The sequence below is a fragment of the Heterocephalus glaber genome, unplaced genomic scaffold (assembly GCF_053883595.1).
Source record: "Heterocephalus glaber isolate CG9 unplaced genomic scaffold, H.glaber_assembly_v1.0 deba00001428, whole genome shotgun sequence".
Taxonomy (NCBI): domain Eukaryota; kingdom Metazoa; phylum Chordata; class Mammalia; order Rodentia; family Bathyergidae; genus Heterocephalus; species Heterocephalus glaber.
In genome coordinates, this window is record NW_028258293.1 from 81,064 (window position 1) to 95,235 (window position 14,172).

General features: G+C 43.0%; 1 protein-coding gene and 1 pseudogene across 9 annotated transcripts in view; one reads left to right on the forward strand and one right to left on the reverse strand.

The window, feature by feature from the left end:
- Positions 1-431: 431 nt before the first annotated feature.
- Positions 432-14,172, reverse strand: part of Sirt3 (sirtuin 3) — a 34,305-nt gene continuing 20,564 nt past the window's right edge. For 6 of the 9 annotated variants that reach the window (XM_021264095.2, XM_004851761.4, XM_021264098.2 and 3 more), the window contains exons 5-7: positions 5,910-6,071; positions 2,419-2,628; positions 432-961 (exon numbers count right to left, since the gene is read on the reverse strand). In XM_021264095.2, the coding sequence (XP_021119754.2) occupies positions 941-961; positions 2,419-2,628; positions 5,910-6,071 (393 nt within the window). In that variant the 3' untranslated portion in view covers positions 432-940. Of the gene's footprint in view, positions 962-2,418; positions 2,629-5,909; positions 6,072-9,908; positions 10,025-14,172 lie in introns of those variants that run through there. The other 3 variants (XM_013074576.3, XM_021264096.2, XM_087211426.1) reach the window with 3 other exon arrangements.
- On the forward strand, positions 6,068-7,919 carry LOC101697125 (uncharacterized; annotated as a pseudogene).

The following is a 14,172-nucleotide window of genomic DNA, read 5'->3' on the forward strand; positions in this document are numbered from 1 at the left end:
GTCTCTGACAGCTCTAGCCCAGCGCAGGCACTGCTCAGGGACAGATGTTTCCACACAATGCCAAGGACATGCCCATAGGTGGGAGCCAGTGTGAGTTCTGCCAGGGCACAGGGGCAAGGCCAGAAAGGTTCTCTGGGAGTGATACCTTCCATGTGGATAGAACTGGCTCTCGTGCCATTATAGGAAAAGGCCCCAGATGGGGAGGGTATGGGGACAAGGTGGATTGGAAAATGCTGGACAGACTATCCGGAGGAGGCAGGTGTGAACATCACAGGCGAAGGCCAACAAATGTGACAGCCAGCAGAAGAAAGGTGAGTGCTCCGATGGCAGGGCCATCTTGAGGGTGAATCCAAAGTCAGACAGGCTCAGTCCAGACTGCTCCAAAAGGGGAAACCCACATATCCTGAAGGGTTCTACTTTGCATAGGCCTATTAATATCTGTTGTCCTTTTAATGAGACAAAAACAAAAAGGATACATACTTTTGATACTAAAATTATTTCATGCAAGAATGAAGGATAACACTTTCTCTAACAATAATCCTACTGCAGAGAGAAACATGCTAGAAGACCCTAGCACATCACCTGATCCCAAGCCCAGGTCTAACAGATGTGCCAAGCTGCCTCCTGACAGCCTAGGATTCCAGTTGTCTGCTTATATTCCAGGGGTTCACCCTCAGCACAAAATGTCTTGCATTGAGATTATCAGCAGAGTAAAGACCCAGATGCACCAAACAGGCCAGGCAGCTCTTTGGCATCCATGGCTAGGTGGTCCTGAGCACAAACGTCCTGCCCAGCAGAGGTCCTGGTACAGCCCTCCAGCACCCACAGTACCTCGGGCTGCATGTCATGGTTTGGCCAAGATGCGTGAGTCTGCCCAGGCTGTCTTCAGAAATGGGATGTAGATCTCTAATTGTTTCTTGTACATGGGACAATCACCCTCCTATTTGTCTCGTCCATCCAGCTGGAAGAGAGGAGAGAGGAAATAAGTTGGCTGGCACATCTCAGGCCTGGATCAAATATATAGCTGAAAACAAGCAAAACATTTCATAAAACAGCCTTACTCCTTGCAGATGAGCAAGTTAAGAGATCCCAGGAGGCCTGCCAGAAGGGCTAACTGGAAATCCTCATTCTATGGGATTTTAAATACCCAGTCAGTATGTACTGATGCTTACATGCTCAAAAACATTGCCTGTTTAGAAAAGTAACCCTGTGGATGGCAATTCGTTAACAAAATTTTTTTTTAAATCATAATCTATTTTACATAAATTTCTATGAAACTAGGAAATAGCACAGGTCAATTCCTGTAGAGCCACTTCCATAAATCCATAAGGGCTCTACATTGTTTCTACATAAATAGAAATCAGTACCACGAAACCTCACAAGCCTGCCAGGCTGATCTATGAAGATCTCAGCTGTCGTAGGAACTGGCTAGAGGGCACCTGCCTCAATGGGTCACATTCTAGGTTCTCTGCTTCCATCACAAAGCAAGCCAGCAATATGACTTTAATATTCAGTGGTCTGTATTCCTATACAGTGAGATGAGAAAACACCAGCCTACATCTTAGCCCTAAGAACCAGATTCTGAAAGGAAAGCCAAACCATTAATAGTGATGTCTAATAAGCAGAAACAGCAAATGCTAAGTTTCATATCCTTAATAAGTCTTGTATTCTCCATTGGCTCAGTCTGAGTATAAAATGAGGCTGTAATCGGAGGGTGGGAACTTTTGCTAGTCGAGATAAAGGAAAATGATGGTCATGGTCATGAGGCAGGCACAGATGAAGACAAAGGAGAAAGGGTTAGGGTTTCCTGAGATACCTGACGAGGACAAGAACATCAACTGTTACATCCTGATGAAATCCTTGGGCACTGTTAAACCTTTCTGTAACCATAAAATTGGGCTTCAGATGGTAATGCTACCTCCTATAGAAAACATCCCGGATTGAGGAGGCTAAACATGTTAATTTTCACAGGAACCTGCATTTTCTGATTTCACTTGCTTATGGGAGGTGTGAAGTCTAGAAAACATCAAGGCCCTCTGGTTTTCTCCTTGGTGGGTGGTAACAGACAATGACTCACACCAGCCACTTCCCAAAAGCATCTCTGGTTCAGGCTTCATCCCAAATGATGCAGAGAATTTCAGCTATTCAGAGCCTCAGAGAGGAGCTGTGCAGCTGCTTCATTTTAGGAAGCAAAAGGCAGTGGCCTGTGGGGTAACAGGAACTGCCTAGAGCCCATCCCTCCTCGGCCACTGTTTACTGTGGGGCCTTGGGAGCAGAACAGGGCATCAGTTTGTTCCTGAGTGCTGACAGTTCAGCTCAGAGCTCAGTACAAAATGGACAGCAACATCAGCAATTACTGTTCTGGCCAACATGGCTACATTCTGAGTCAACCAGACCCTAGAGCTCTATGGCCTGTACCTTTCCAGTTTCCCGCTGGATAAGATCCTGCAACTCTTCTGTCCAGCCCAGAAGCTCCACCAGCCTTTGCACGCTGTGAACCACATCCCCCAGCTGGACCACATCTCTGCTGCGAGGACGCCAAGCAAAGGACCCCACTAGGTCCCGGTTGATGAACAGTCGAGGCACTGAGCCACCTACAGCCTCAGACAAGCTGGCAAAAGGTTCCACCTGAAAAACAGCATGAGGGTCAGGAGACAAGGGTCACATCCTGGGATGCAGGGACTTTCCCAGTTAGTCTGGATGGCCTTCTCCCAGGCCTCCTTTTCCTCCTCTCCTGCTCCATTTGCTTTGGCATCTCACCACCTCCATCCCTCCTGCCGAACTGCATTCTGTTCTACCTACCACACCACATGGCCCCTGCTGGTGGCCTCCACTACACTTGTCTCCCACCTGCAGAGGAGCCAGAGCCTCTGCAGGATCCTGACATGAGGTACTGTCTCACCTATCATTACCAGCAGAGAGGCAGGCCTAACACCAAACCCTCAGGCTCTCAAATTTTCTTTCACAAGTAACAATGTTAAAGATAAATTAATAGGTAATGTCAAAACTGGGAGGAAAATTATCAAGTCCCACTTTTCACTGAAAACGTTTCAAATGGATTAAGGATTTAAATGTTCTTGAAGAAAGTGGGCTTTACAGGAAAGGGTATGAAAGGAGTTTTTAAGCATAACAAGTTCAGACGAAATCAACAGATTTGACTAAATACTGTCACTTTGGTGTCAACATAAAACTATCAGAAAATTTTAAAATTTAAAAAATTCATCACCATAAACATTTACAGTATATGTGAGTTTATGTTTCTAATTGGTAAACTAATTCATAAACATGTAATTTAGGAACTAATTTATGTTGCTAACTTATAACCCAATGAAAAATGGATGAGGTACCAATATGCAATCCAAAGAGAATAGAAGTAGTAAATAAATATGAAAAGAGGAATTTCACTCTTGCAGAAATGTCAAATCTCTCATACTATTTTTTCTCAAAAATAGCTTAAGTATTTTATTTATAACCACACTTGTTAACACTGTATAGTGAAAATGTAAAAAGAATAATGTTGCAGCTTTTGGTTAGATTTAAGATAGAGATACTCATTAATAAGGTATCTTCAAATGTGAATATTTTAGAAATTTCTCAGAGCCACCTGATCAGAACATCTATCTCTGAATATTACCTTGCTTTGAGAAGTGTTGGCATACATTTGAATTAAACTCCACTTTCAAAATAAGCCATAATCAAAAAACTATTCTATAGTCAAACAAAAACAATTTTAACAGCACTTTCTTTTCCAGAAACAAGAATGAAACAAGGTATTTTGTAAAATGTGGTCCTGAAGAAATCACAGTAAAAAATAAATGTATACTTACTTCTACCTCAAAACAGAATACTTTTTGTTCCCCAGTGTCTTAGTTACTTTTTCCCATTGCTGAGACAAAATACACAACACCCAGAGTTAAAGGAGGAGAGGTTTATTTGGCTCAAAGTCTGTAAAGGTTTCAGTCCATAGTCAGCTGGCTCCAAGGAGAAACAGCTCGTGGTAAGCAGAAGACAGCAAACGCAAACAGGCAACAAGCCTCTTTTTCTACTTCACATCTTATCCAGGCTACCTGCCCTTAGGGTGTGTAGCACTCACACCCTTAATCCTAGTATTTATTGTATCCTGATCCCAGCAGCACATGCCCTAGATCCAGCCAAGTTCAAAAAGCCCCATCTATGACTGCGTGAGCCTTTGGGGGGACACCTAGATACAAACCATAATACCCAGCACTGAAAACAAACTGAAGAAGAGACTATAAGCAACTTTGGACAAGGGGTTGCCATGGACACCTCAGAAGAATTTGGGGGAACCTGACCAAGGATCTGAATTATATATTTAATAACTGATACTAAGATGAAATGCTTCCTCCCAAGTAGCAGTGCTGCCAGGGCCTGGCCCAGTCCTGTGCTCACCTATGTTATGCTCCTGAGCATAACCTGCTATAAGGAGATCTTTCTCCTGTACAGGCTCGGTGTCAGGGAGTGCTCTGATTGTGTGAATGAGGTGAGCACTGACTCCATGGGGTATTTTAGGGCCTGGAGTCAAAGTATTTTTCTAACAGGCTTCTCATTTGTTCTAATTTCTCACCATGCATTTGGGGATCTCGGACCGCAGAGCTTTGATATATTATCATAATCACACTTAATGTCCATACTAACTTATGATTCATATTCTGTGCCTGGAAACAGTCCCTGTATTTCACAGTAATACTTACACATAAAACAATCTACTGTTACAACTTAAATGGTCACAAAACGTTAATGATTTTCTATAGACCAAGCAAATGTTTTTAAGCATAATTGTCTCATACACACTATTTTTAACCAAGACTGACTAAAGACATAATTTTGGTGTTGGTGAGGATATAAAAATATGGTCTCACACACTCTTCAGGATGCTCCTGTACATCCCCAAACCTGTCCAAGTGCAGGCCACAACCCTGGGTCCCATGGGCATCCTGCAGGCCTGTGACACAGCCCTCCATCCTGCTGGCTTGGCCTGGCCACCAGCCAGCACCATGCAATCACCACCTGCAAGGCCTCTGCTAGCCTGGCCCTGTGTTCCAGTCACAACACACAGCACTTACAGAAGCTGGTCCAACAGGAGTCGGAGCAGCACCCCTTCTTGGTGCCCTGTCATTCCCTTGGTCCTACCATCACTGCCTGCTATGTGATACCCCCTCCACTGAAACCCTCACCTCCAGTGCCATTGCTGATGAAGAACACAAAGTCATCAAATCTGCACTGCAACCTCCTTGTCTCCCAGTTTCCCTGTCCTGCCTGTTATGTCTGTCCCAAGTACCAGGACAGGACCATGCTAACAGCAGGCAGCAACAGTGACAATCTGAGCACATACACAACCGTGGGACTCAATGGCCAGCTGGCCTCTGAGCACAAGGCTCCCTGGTCCTGCTGCCCCTTGCTGCCTACATCTAGTCAAGTACCAGCTCATTCCATGGTCTTATTTCTTGCTATCATCATGCCTTTTAGAAATCTCCTGACATTCAGACCCATATATAGAACTGCTGCTTGGACACATTCTGCAGGCATCTCCCAGGTACCCTAACCATATTCAGAGCCTAGCTCAGCATCCTCCCTGCCAACTGCTCTCAACCAGCAAACCCATGACCTAGTAGACTAAGCCACACACCACCTTCTCTCTTGCCTTCTGTAGGACTAGTATCTAATTCCCAGGCCCAAGGGTCAGCTCTGTCCCTGGCTCCGCATGGCACTAGTCTTCCTGATCTGGCCTGGGCAGCCAGGTGCACCCTGCCTTCCCTTCCTGCTTTCCTCCTAATCCTCCTACACAGCCTGCAGTGCCAGCTCCCCCCACCAGCACTTCAGTGGGTGATGCCTGCATAGCTGCCTCCTCCCCATCCTTCAGCCCACCCCCCACAGGCTTTCTGACAAACCTTCAGGGAGGTCCCAAGGATAAGCAGCAGATCCGCCATGGGGAAATCAAGCACATGTAGCAAGAACCTCTCAGGCAGTGGTTCCCCAAAGAACACGATATCAGGCTTCATGATGCCAACGCAAACTGGGCAGCATGGCACCCTGTCCATCATCACATCAGCCTGGAGATGAAAGAGAAGGTGGGTCCAAGGAAGGCTCCTTTAGGAGGAAAAGGCAACAACTTCTCAAGGAAGTTTCAAACATGCACAGAAGCACATGCCTAGCTTCAGTAATTACCAACACTTTGCCAACTGTTTCATATAATCCTCCAAAATTTGTCAAAGGATTCTGTTGTATTTAAAGCATGTCCTGGACATAACATGGTTCCACCTACAAATTCTCCCTCAGGCTCCATGTCTAATCCCACTCTCCACTTGGGTAATATCAGAGGAATACCTGGGGGACCCCAATCCTCAAACAGTACTCTGTGCACGTCTGGCCCCAGAGTCAGAGGCAGCAGAAACCTTGTGCCTGGTTTGAGCTGTAGTGACCAGGCCATCACTTCAGCATTGGAACACATTCAGTCAGCTTCAATTCATTGTCTGGCACTGACAGGAGTAACAATACCTGCCAAACATCGCTTCCTGTCAGGGCAAGGTGAAGCAGGTGACAACTTAACTGGACCAACACCCTGGGAAAGATGGGAAGGGAAGAAATAGAAGGAAGACACATGGTTTCTCAAATCAACCTTTATGATCGACGGGATTTGTTTTAGCAGGCTGAATCTCACTAGAATGAGCAGAAATAATCACAAGAGACCCACCAAGGACTTCAGATATTATGAGCTATAGATAATAAAAGGGTATATGTTTAGGGTTGAGGATTTAGCTTAGTGGTGCCACACCTGCCTCGCAAGCCCAAGATCCTGAGTTTGATCCCCGATACCAAAAAAAAAGGGACATGTTTAAATTAAAAGAAAAAATCAAACAAACAAAAAAACCCACAAGCTTGACGTATCTATTAAGAATAGGAAACTAGCGAGAACCGGCTGCAGCACGGACTGAGGAGGCAGGGTCTGAGACAGAGGCAGCAGGATGGGCACTGTGGCCGGGATCACCACCATCGAGGCAGTGAAGCGCAAGATCCAGGTTCTTCAGCAGCAAGCCGATGATGCAGAGGAGAGGGCCAACGCCTCCAGCGGGTGGTGGAGGGAGAAAGGCAGGCTCGGGAACGGGCTGAGGCAGAGGTGGCCTCCTTGAACCTCAGGATCCAGCTCATTGAGGAGGAGCTGGACTGTGCACAGGAGCACCTGGCCACTGCCCTGCAGAAGCTGGAGGAAGCTGAGAAGGCTGCCGATGAGAGTGAGACAGGCATGAAGGTTACTGAAAACCGGGCTCTGAAAGATGAAAAAAAGATGGAACTCCAGGAAATCCAACTTAAAGAAGCTAAACGTATTGCAGAAGAGGCGGATGGGAAGTATGAAGAGGTGGCTCGAAAGTTGATGATTACTGAAGGAGACTTGGAACGCACTGAGAAGCGAGCTGAGCTGGCAGAGTCCCGTTGCTGGGAGACAGATGAGCAGATCAGACCAGAACCTGAAGTGCCTGAGTGCTGCTGAAGAAAAGTACTCCCAAAAAGAAGACAAATATGAGGAAGAGATAAAGATTCTTACTGATAAACTTAAGGAGGCGGAGACGCATGCTGAGTTTGCTGAGAGATCAGTAGCCAAACTGGAAAAGACAATTGATGACTTGGAAGAGCATCTCTACAGCCAGCTTGAGCGAAACCACCTGCTTTCTAATGAGCTGAAGCTAGGCAGGGCTCCCTGATGCCCAGTAAACCGAGCTCACTGCTCACACCACTGACCTGGACCCCAGCAAAAGCTGATTGTCTTTTCCAAAGTTATTATTTTGCCCTAAACAAGTTGTTTTTTACTTGGGGCAGTTAGAATACTATTGGTTTCCTAATAGCACTGTAAAGTTGAAACAGTTAAATACTGCATTTCTATCCCTCTATCAGAGATTACGGGTGACAAAGGAAGGGACCCAAGAGGCTGCAGTGAGAAAGCTTGGGAGAATTTTCTGTTTTCCACCTTCTCACTTGTGCACTGACCATAGGATATGATCTCTTGCATGGATGTTTTTCTAACAATAAAAAGACTGACTTGACAAAAAAAAAAAAAAAGAATAGGAAACTATTAAAAATGTGATTGACCTGAAAAAGAACCAAAGAGAACGTCTAGAAATAAAAACTAAACAAAATTAAAACTCAATGGAAGAGGGCCAGGGATTTAGCTCAGTGGCACTATACCTGCCTTGCAAGCACAAGGTCATGAGTTGGATCCCTGGTACCAAAAAACAAAAGAAAAAAGAAAAAAAACAAACTGAACGGGAATACTTTATTCTCTATAACAGAATCGAGTGTTGATGAGCTGGACACAGTCAGAAGAAATCACCAGAATGCAACAAAGTGAGAACAGGGGTGACCACCACCATCAGAGAGCAGGTGTGATGCATGTCTTCTCAGAGAGCCACAAAGTGAAGGAGGGGGCAGAGGTGACCAGCACTGGAAGACATAATGCCTGAGGGTTATCCAGCAACTATGAAGAATCTAAACTCAGGAAGTCCTACACATTTCAAGAAAAATAAAAAGGACTCCATATAGAGATACAACACAGTGAAACTGCAACTCTCCAAAGACAAAGTTTCTAAAATATGCAGAAAGCTGGTATCAACAAATGCTAAAATTAAAAAGGAGGAAAACAAAGGCAGAGGATGGACACTTTCCAATGCCAAGACTCACTGTGGAGTTACAGGAATCAAGATTGTGGTACTGGTGAAAGAACAGATGCCGAAATCAACAAGACAGCAAAGAGGCCAAAGTGACAGAAACAAACACATCAACTAATCTTTTTGGTTGTTTATTTTCTTTTTTGAGACAGGGTCTCATTATGTAGCTCAGGCTGGCCTTGAATTTACTACACTGCCCAGGCTAGCCTTGAACTCACACCAATCCTCCTGCCTCAGCCTCCTGAGTGTTGCAACACAGACATGTGTCACTATTCCTAGCTATTAACTAATCTTAACAAAGGACCAAAGCATCTCAATGGAAAAAGAACTTTTTTAAAGTAATGCTGGGGATTAAATAAAAGGCCTCACACATGCTAGACAAGTGCTCTTATACTGAGCTACATCCCTGATTCTCTTTAGAGTCTCATTAAGTTGCCCAGGCTGGCTTCTAGCTTGCTATCCTCCTGCCTCAGCCTTACAGTAGCTAGGATACAGGCATGTACCACAGCATCCAGCCAGATGTTTCAAGAAACAGTACTGGAACCAATTGTTACTGGATGTCAACATACAAAGAAATGAACCTAGACACAGACTTATACATGCCACAAAAATTAACTAAGATCAAAGACCAAAATGTTAAGGGTAAAACAAACTTCTGTAAGATGACATAGGAGAAAACTTAGTTAACCTTCAGTATGGCAATGATCTGTTAGATACAACATCAAAAGCACAGCTGATAAAAGAAATAACTGCCAGGCCTGTTAGTACATGACTGTAATCACAGTAATCAGGACTGAGGCAAGAGGACTGCCATGAGTTTGAGGTCAACCTGATCCATTAGTGAGAACTGTCTCAAAAGAAAGAGAAAAGAAAAGAATAGAAAGAAGGCAGGCAGGCAGGAAGGAAGGAAGGAAGGAGAGAGAGAGAGAGAGGGAGGGAGGGAAAGGAACTGATGTTGAAATTTATTAAAATTAAAAGCTTCTGCTCTGTGAAACACTGTCAAGAGAATGAGAAGACAAGCCACAGGCTTGGAAAAATATTTGCAAAAGATATATCTGATAAAGAACTATTAAATAAACAACTTAAAACAACAATAAGTAAACAACCCAACCAAAAAATAGGCAAAATACATGAGCAGAAATGTCCCTATAAAGATGACAAGCACATGAAAAGATACTCAACATCACAGGCCTCTGGGAAATGCACGTTAAAACAAGGAGCCACCAGTACACACCTGTTAGAATGACCAAAGTCCAGAACACTGACAACACCAAGTGCGGACGAGGACATGGGGCAATAGGAAGTCTCTCTTGCTGGTGGTGGAAATGTAGAGTGCTACAGCCACTCTGGAAGACAACATGGTGGTTTCTTACTAAACATAATGCTATCATACAATCCAACAATTATGCTCCTTAATATTTATCAAAAGAATTTGAAAACTTACATCCATACAAAAACTCGCACATCAATGTTTACAGAAGCTTTATTCATAGTTGCCAAAACTTGGAAGCATTCATTCAAGATGCCTTTCAATAGGTGAATGGAAGTTGAAGCAGGAAGACTGCCACAAGTTCATGGCCAGCCTGAACTATATAATAAGACCCTGTCTCAAACAAAACGAAACAAAGACATGTGTGTGTGTGTGTGTGTGTGTGTGTGTAAACTATGGTATACCTAGATAATGGAATATTACTCAGTACTAAAAAGAAATGAACTATTAAGCCATGAAAAGACACAGAAAAAATTTAAATACACATTGCTAAGTTAAAAAAGCCAACCTGGAAAGTCTGCACACTATGTGATTCCAACACTATGACATTGTATTCTTTTTTTTTTTTTTTGGTACTGGGGATTGAACTCGGATCCTTGCACTTGTGAGGCAGGTGGCAGAACCACTGAGGTAAATCTCCAGCCCTCCAACACTATGACATTGTGTAAAAGACAAAGCAATGGAGACAGCAGAGAAGTCAGGGGTTGCCAGGAGTCGGGGACACACGGGATGAACAGGTGAAGCACACAGGACCTTCAGGACAGTAAGTCTACTCTGGATGATACTGTATTACACATCTGTCCAAACCCACACAATGTACAGCAAACCAAGAGGGAACACAAATGTAAATGATGGACTCTAGCGATAGTCATGTCTCACCATGGGTTCATCCACTGTAACACATGTCCCACTCAAGTAGGGGCTGCCGTATAATATGTGGACAGAGAGTACCTAGGAACTGTCTATACTTTCTACTCAAGTTTGTGGTGAATCTAACATTCCTCTAAAAAAAATAAAGCCCTGAGGGATTACGATGGAGGAGTAGAAGACAGCAGCATATTACAGTTTCTCCCAGACCTGGAATTGAGACACCTGGAAAATAACTTTCCAAAGAGAAAGAGAAGAGGAGCTCTGAGAATCAAGAAAAAGCTGACAGGAAAGCTAAAAATCATGGAGAAACTGAAGACAACACAGAAAAGAGACAACTTACTGAATAGGGGATAACTTTTGCCAGCTACTCTTCCAACAGAGGATTAATACCTCAAATATATAAAGAACTAAAAAAAAAAAAAAAACCCCGAAATCAAATAGCTCAATCAATGGATGAACAAAAGAACTGAACAGACACTTTTCAAAGTATAAATGGAATGGTCAATAAGCATATTAAAATGTTCAACATCTTTAACCATTAGAAAAATACAAATCAAAACTACACTGAGATTCTACTTTATCCCAGTCAGAATGATTACCATCAAGAATACATAAAAGAATAAATGCTGGTGAGGATGCAAGGCAAAAGGAACCCTTCTACACTGCTAGTGGAAATGTAAATTTGTATATCTACAATGGAAATCAACATACAGTGCCTCAAAAAACTGAAAACAGAACTACCATTTGATCCAGCCATACCACTACTTGACACCCAAAGGAAATAAAGTCAGCATACTATAGCCATACATGCACACCCATGTTTATTGTGGCACCATTCAGAGTAGCCAAGATATGGAACAAGCCTATGTGCCCATCAACAGGTGAAGGGATAAAGAACACATGGTAAATAAACACAATGAACTATTATTCAGCCATAAAAAGGAACAAAATCTTGTCTGCAGAAAAATGGATAGACCTAGATCATCATGTTGAGTAAAATAAGCCAGATTCAGACAAATATCTGTCACATGGCTCTCCCTAATATGTGGAATCTAAAAGAGATGCGAAGAAAGTAAAAGGGAAACTATTATTAGACAAGAGAAAGGGAAGAAGGCAAAGTGGGAAGTATGAGGGCGAGGTAATAGAAGGCATGAATATTATCAAAATACATTATATACACTGGAATGCCCCCCCAAAATGTGAAACTGGGGGTAGGGTGGGACAAGAGGGATAATGGGGGGATGATTACATTATGTTGTGTGCATGTACAAATCTCCAAAATTGAAGCCCATCGATCTGTATAGTCAATATGAACTAATAAAAACTATGGAAAAAATAAAGTGCAACAAAAAGGAACTGAAAGAAAAAACTGGGCCGGGGATGTAGTTCAGTGGTGCCCTGCCTGGCAAGCACAAGTTCCTTAGTTTGATCCCCAGTATTAGAAAATAAAAAAAGAAAGAAGGCATTTTATCCACTGCTGTAGTATGGACAAGTATCTCCCAAAGGCTCATGTGTTGAAGGTTGTTTCCCCGTGCTGCTGTCAAGAGGCGGCGGGGCCTGGTGGAAGGCCATGTGTCACAGCAGGCAGCCTCTGAAGGGGAGAGTGGATCCCAGCCCTTTCCTCCATTTTATTCTGCTTCCTGGCCATGAGGTGAGTGGTTTTGCTCCACCTTGCACCTCTACCCTGACTGCTGCCTTTGCCACAGACCCAAAGCAATGGGACCAACAGACATGAACTAGAGCGTCTGAAACCCTGAGGCTGATTACCATAAGTTGATTACCTCAGGAGTTAGTCTCAATAATGAAGGCTAACACATCTTAAGATCCACATTATAATTCACACTTTCTGATTTCAAAAATAATATTGCTACTGTAACCAAAGCAGTGTGGCACTGCCATAAAGACAGACAGACCAATGGGGCAGAACTGGAGCTCAGAATTAAGTCCTCACATACATGGTCACTGATTTTTGAGAAGGTGCTATCAAGATATCAACCAATAACAAATGCTGGCGGGGGTGTGGGGAGAAAGGAACCCTTCTCCATTGCTGGTGGGAGTGCAGACTGGTGCAACCACTGTGGAAATCAGTATGGAGATACCTCAAAGAATGAGGGCTAGAGGTCCCATTTGACCCAGCTATTCCCCTACTGGGCATCTTCCCAAAAGAATTAAAAGAATCATACCACAGTGATATATGTGCACCCATGTTTATAGTGCCACAGTTCGTAATACCTAAAGCTTGGAAACAGCCCAAGTGCCCATCAATGGGAAACTGGATAAAGAAGATGTGGTTTTTTAATAAAATGGAGTACTACTCAGCCATAAAGAACAACAAACTAGAGACATTTATAGCTAAATGGATGCACATTGAGGCCATCCTCTTAAGTGAAATAAATAGGACACACGTGTAAATACTGAATAGTTTCTCTAGTGTGAGAAACTGAAAGTGTAAATAAGGATTAAAATGATTAAAACGAATAATTGATAATTTGAAATAGGAAGAAAAGGTACAAAGGGGTAGGGGAAGTAGGAGCAGAAGGGGAAAGGAAAGAAGGGAAAGGAAAAATGATGAGAAAAGAAAAAAATGGAAACAAAGTCTATGTAAATAGGGAAGGGTGGAGGGGATGAAGGGAGGGCAGGGAATGGGGAAAAAATAAGAACCAAGATACATCATGTACAGGTACAAGCACCCAATGATAAATATAAACATATTGTATACCTAAAATGTACCAATAAAAGAATTTAAGCAAAAAAAAAAAAAAGAATTAAGTACTGATACAAACTACAATGATAATGAACCATTCAAACATTATGCTAAGGGAAAGCAACTAGACACAGAAGGCCATACAATAAGCAGTTTTATGAAGACACAAGGCAGACTGGTGGCTGCAGTGAGGAGGAGGAGGGGAAGCCAAGTGACTGTTTAATGATTACAGGGTTTGCTGGAACTTGCAGAGTGACAGTTGTACAACACTGCAACGCACAAAGTGCCATGAACTCCACACTTTAAAATGGCTAATTTTATCTTGTGTAAACTTCATCTCAATACAAATTTTCAAAAGACAAGGTCCTATATTGTGTCAATATTCCAGAGGTTTATCTTCACTTGTTAATTTTTCACTCTGCTCTATTATTTGTTTTTTAAATTAAGTTTACTGGTACATTTTATATATATATATCACATTCATCATAGGGAATGTTACCTGTGCATGATATATCTTGTTTTGTTTTTTGTTTTTTGTTTCTTTTGGTACTGGGAATCGAACTTGGGACCTTGCGCTTACGAGGCAGGTGCTGGAACCACTGAGCTAAATCCCTGGCAATCAGGATATATCTTGATTCTTCTTTTTTTTC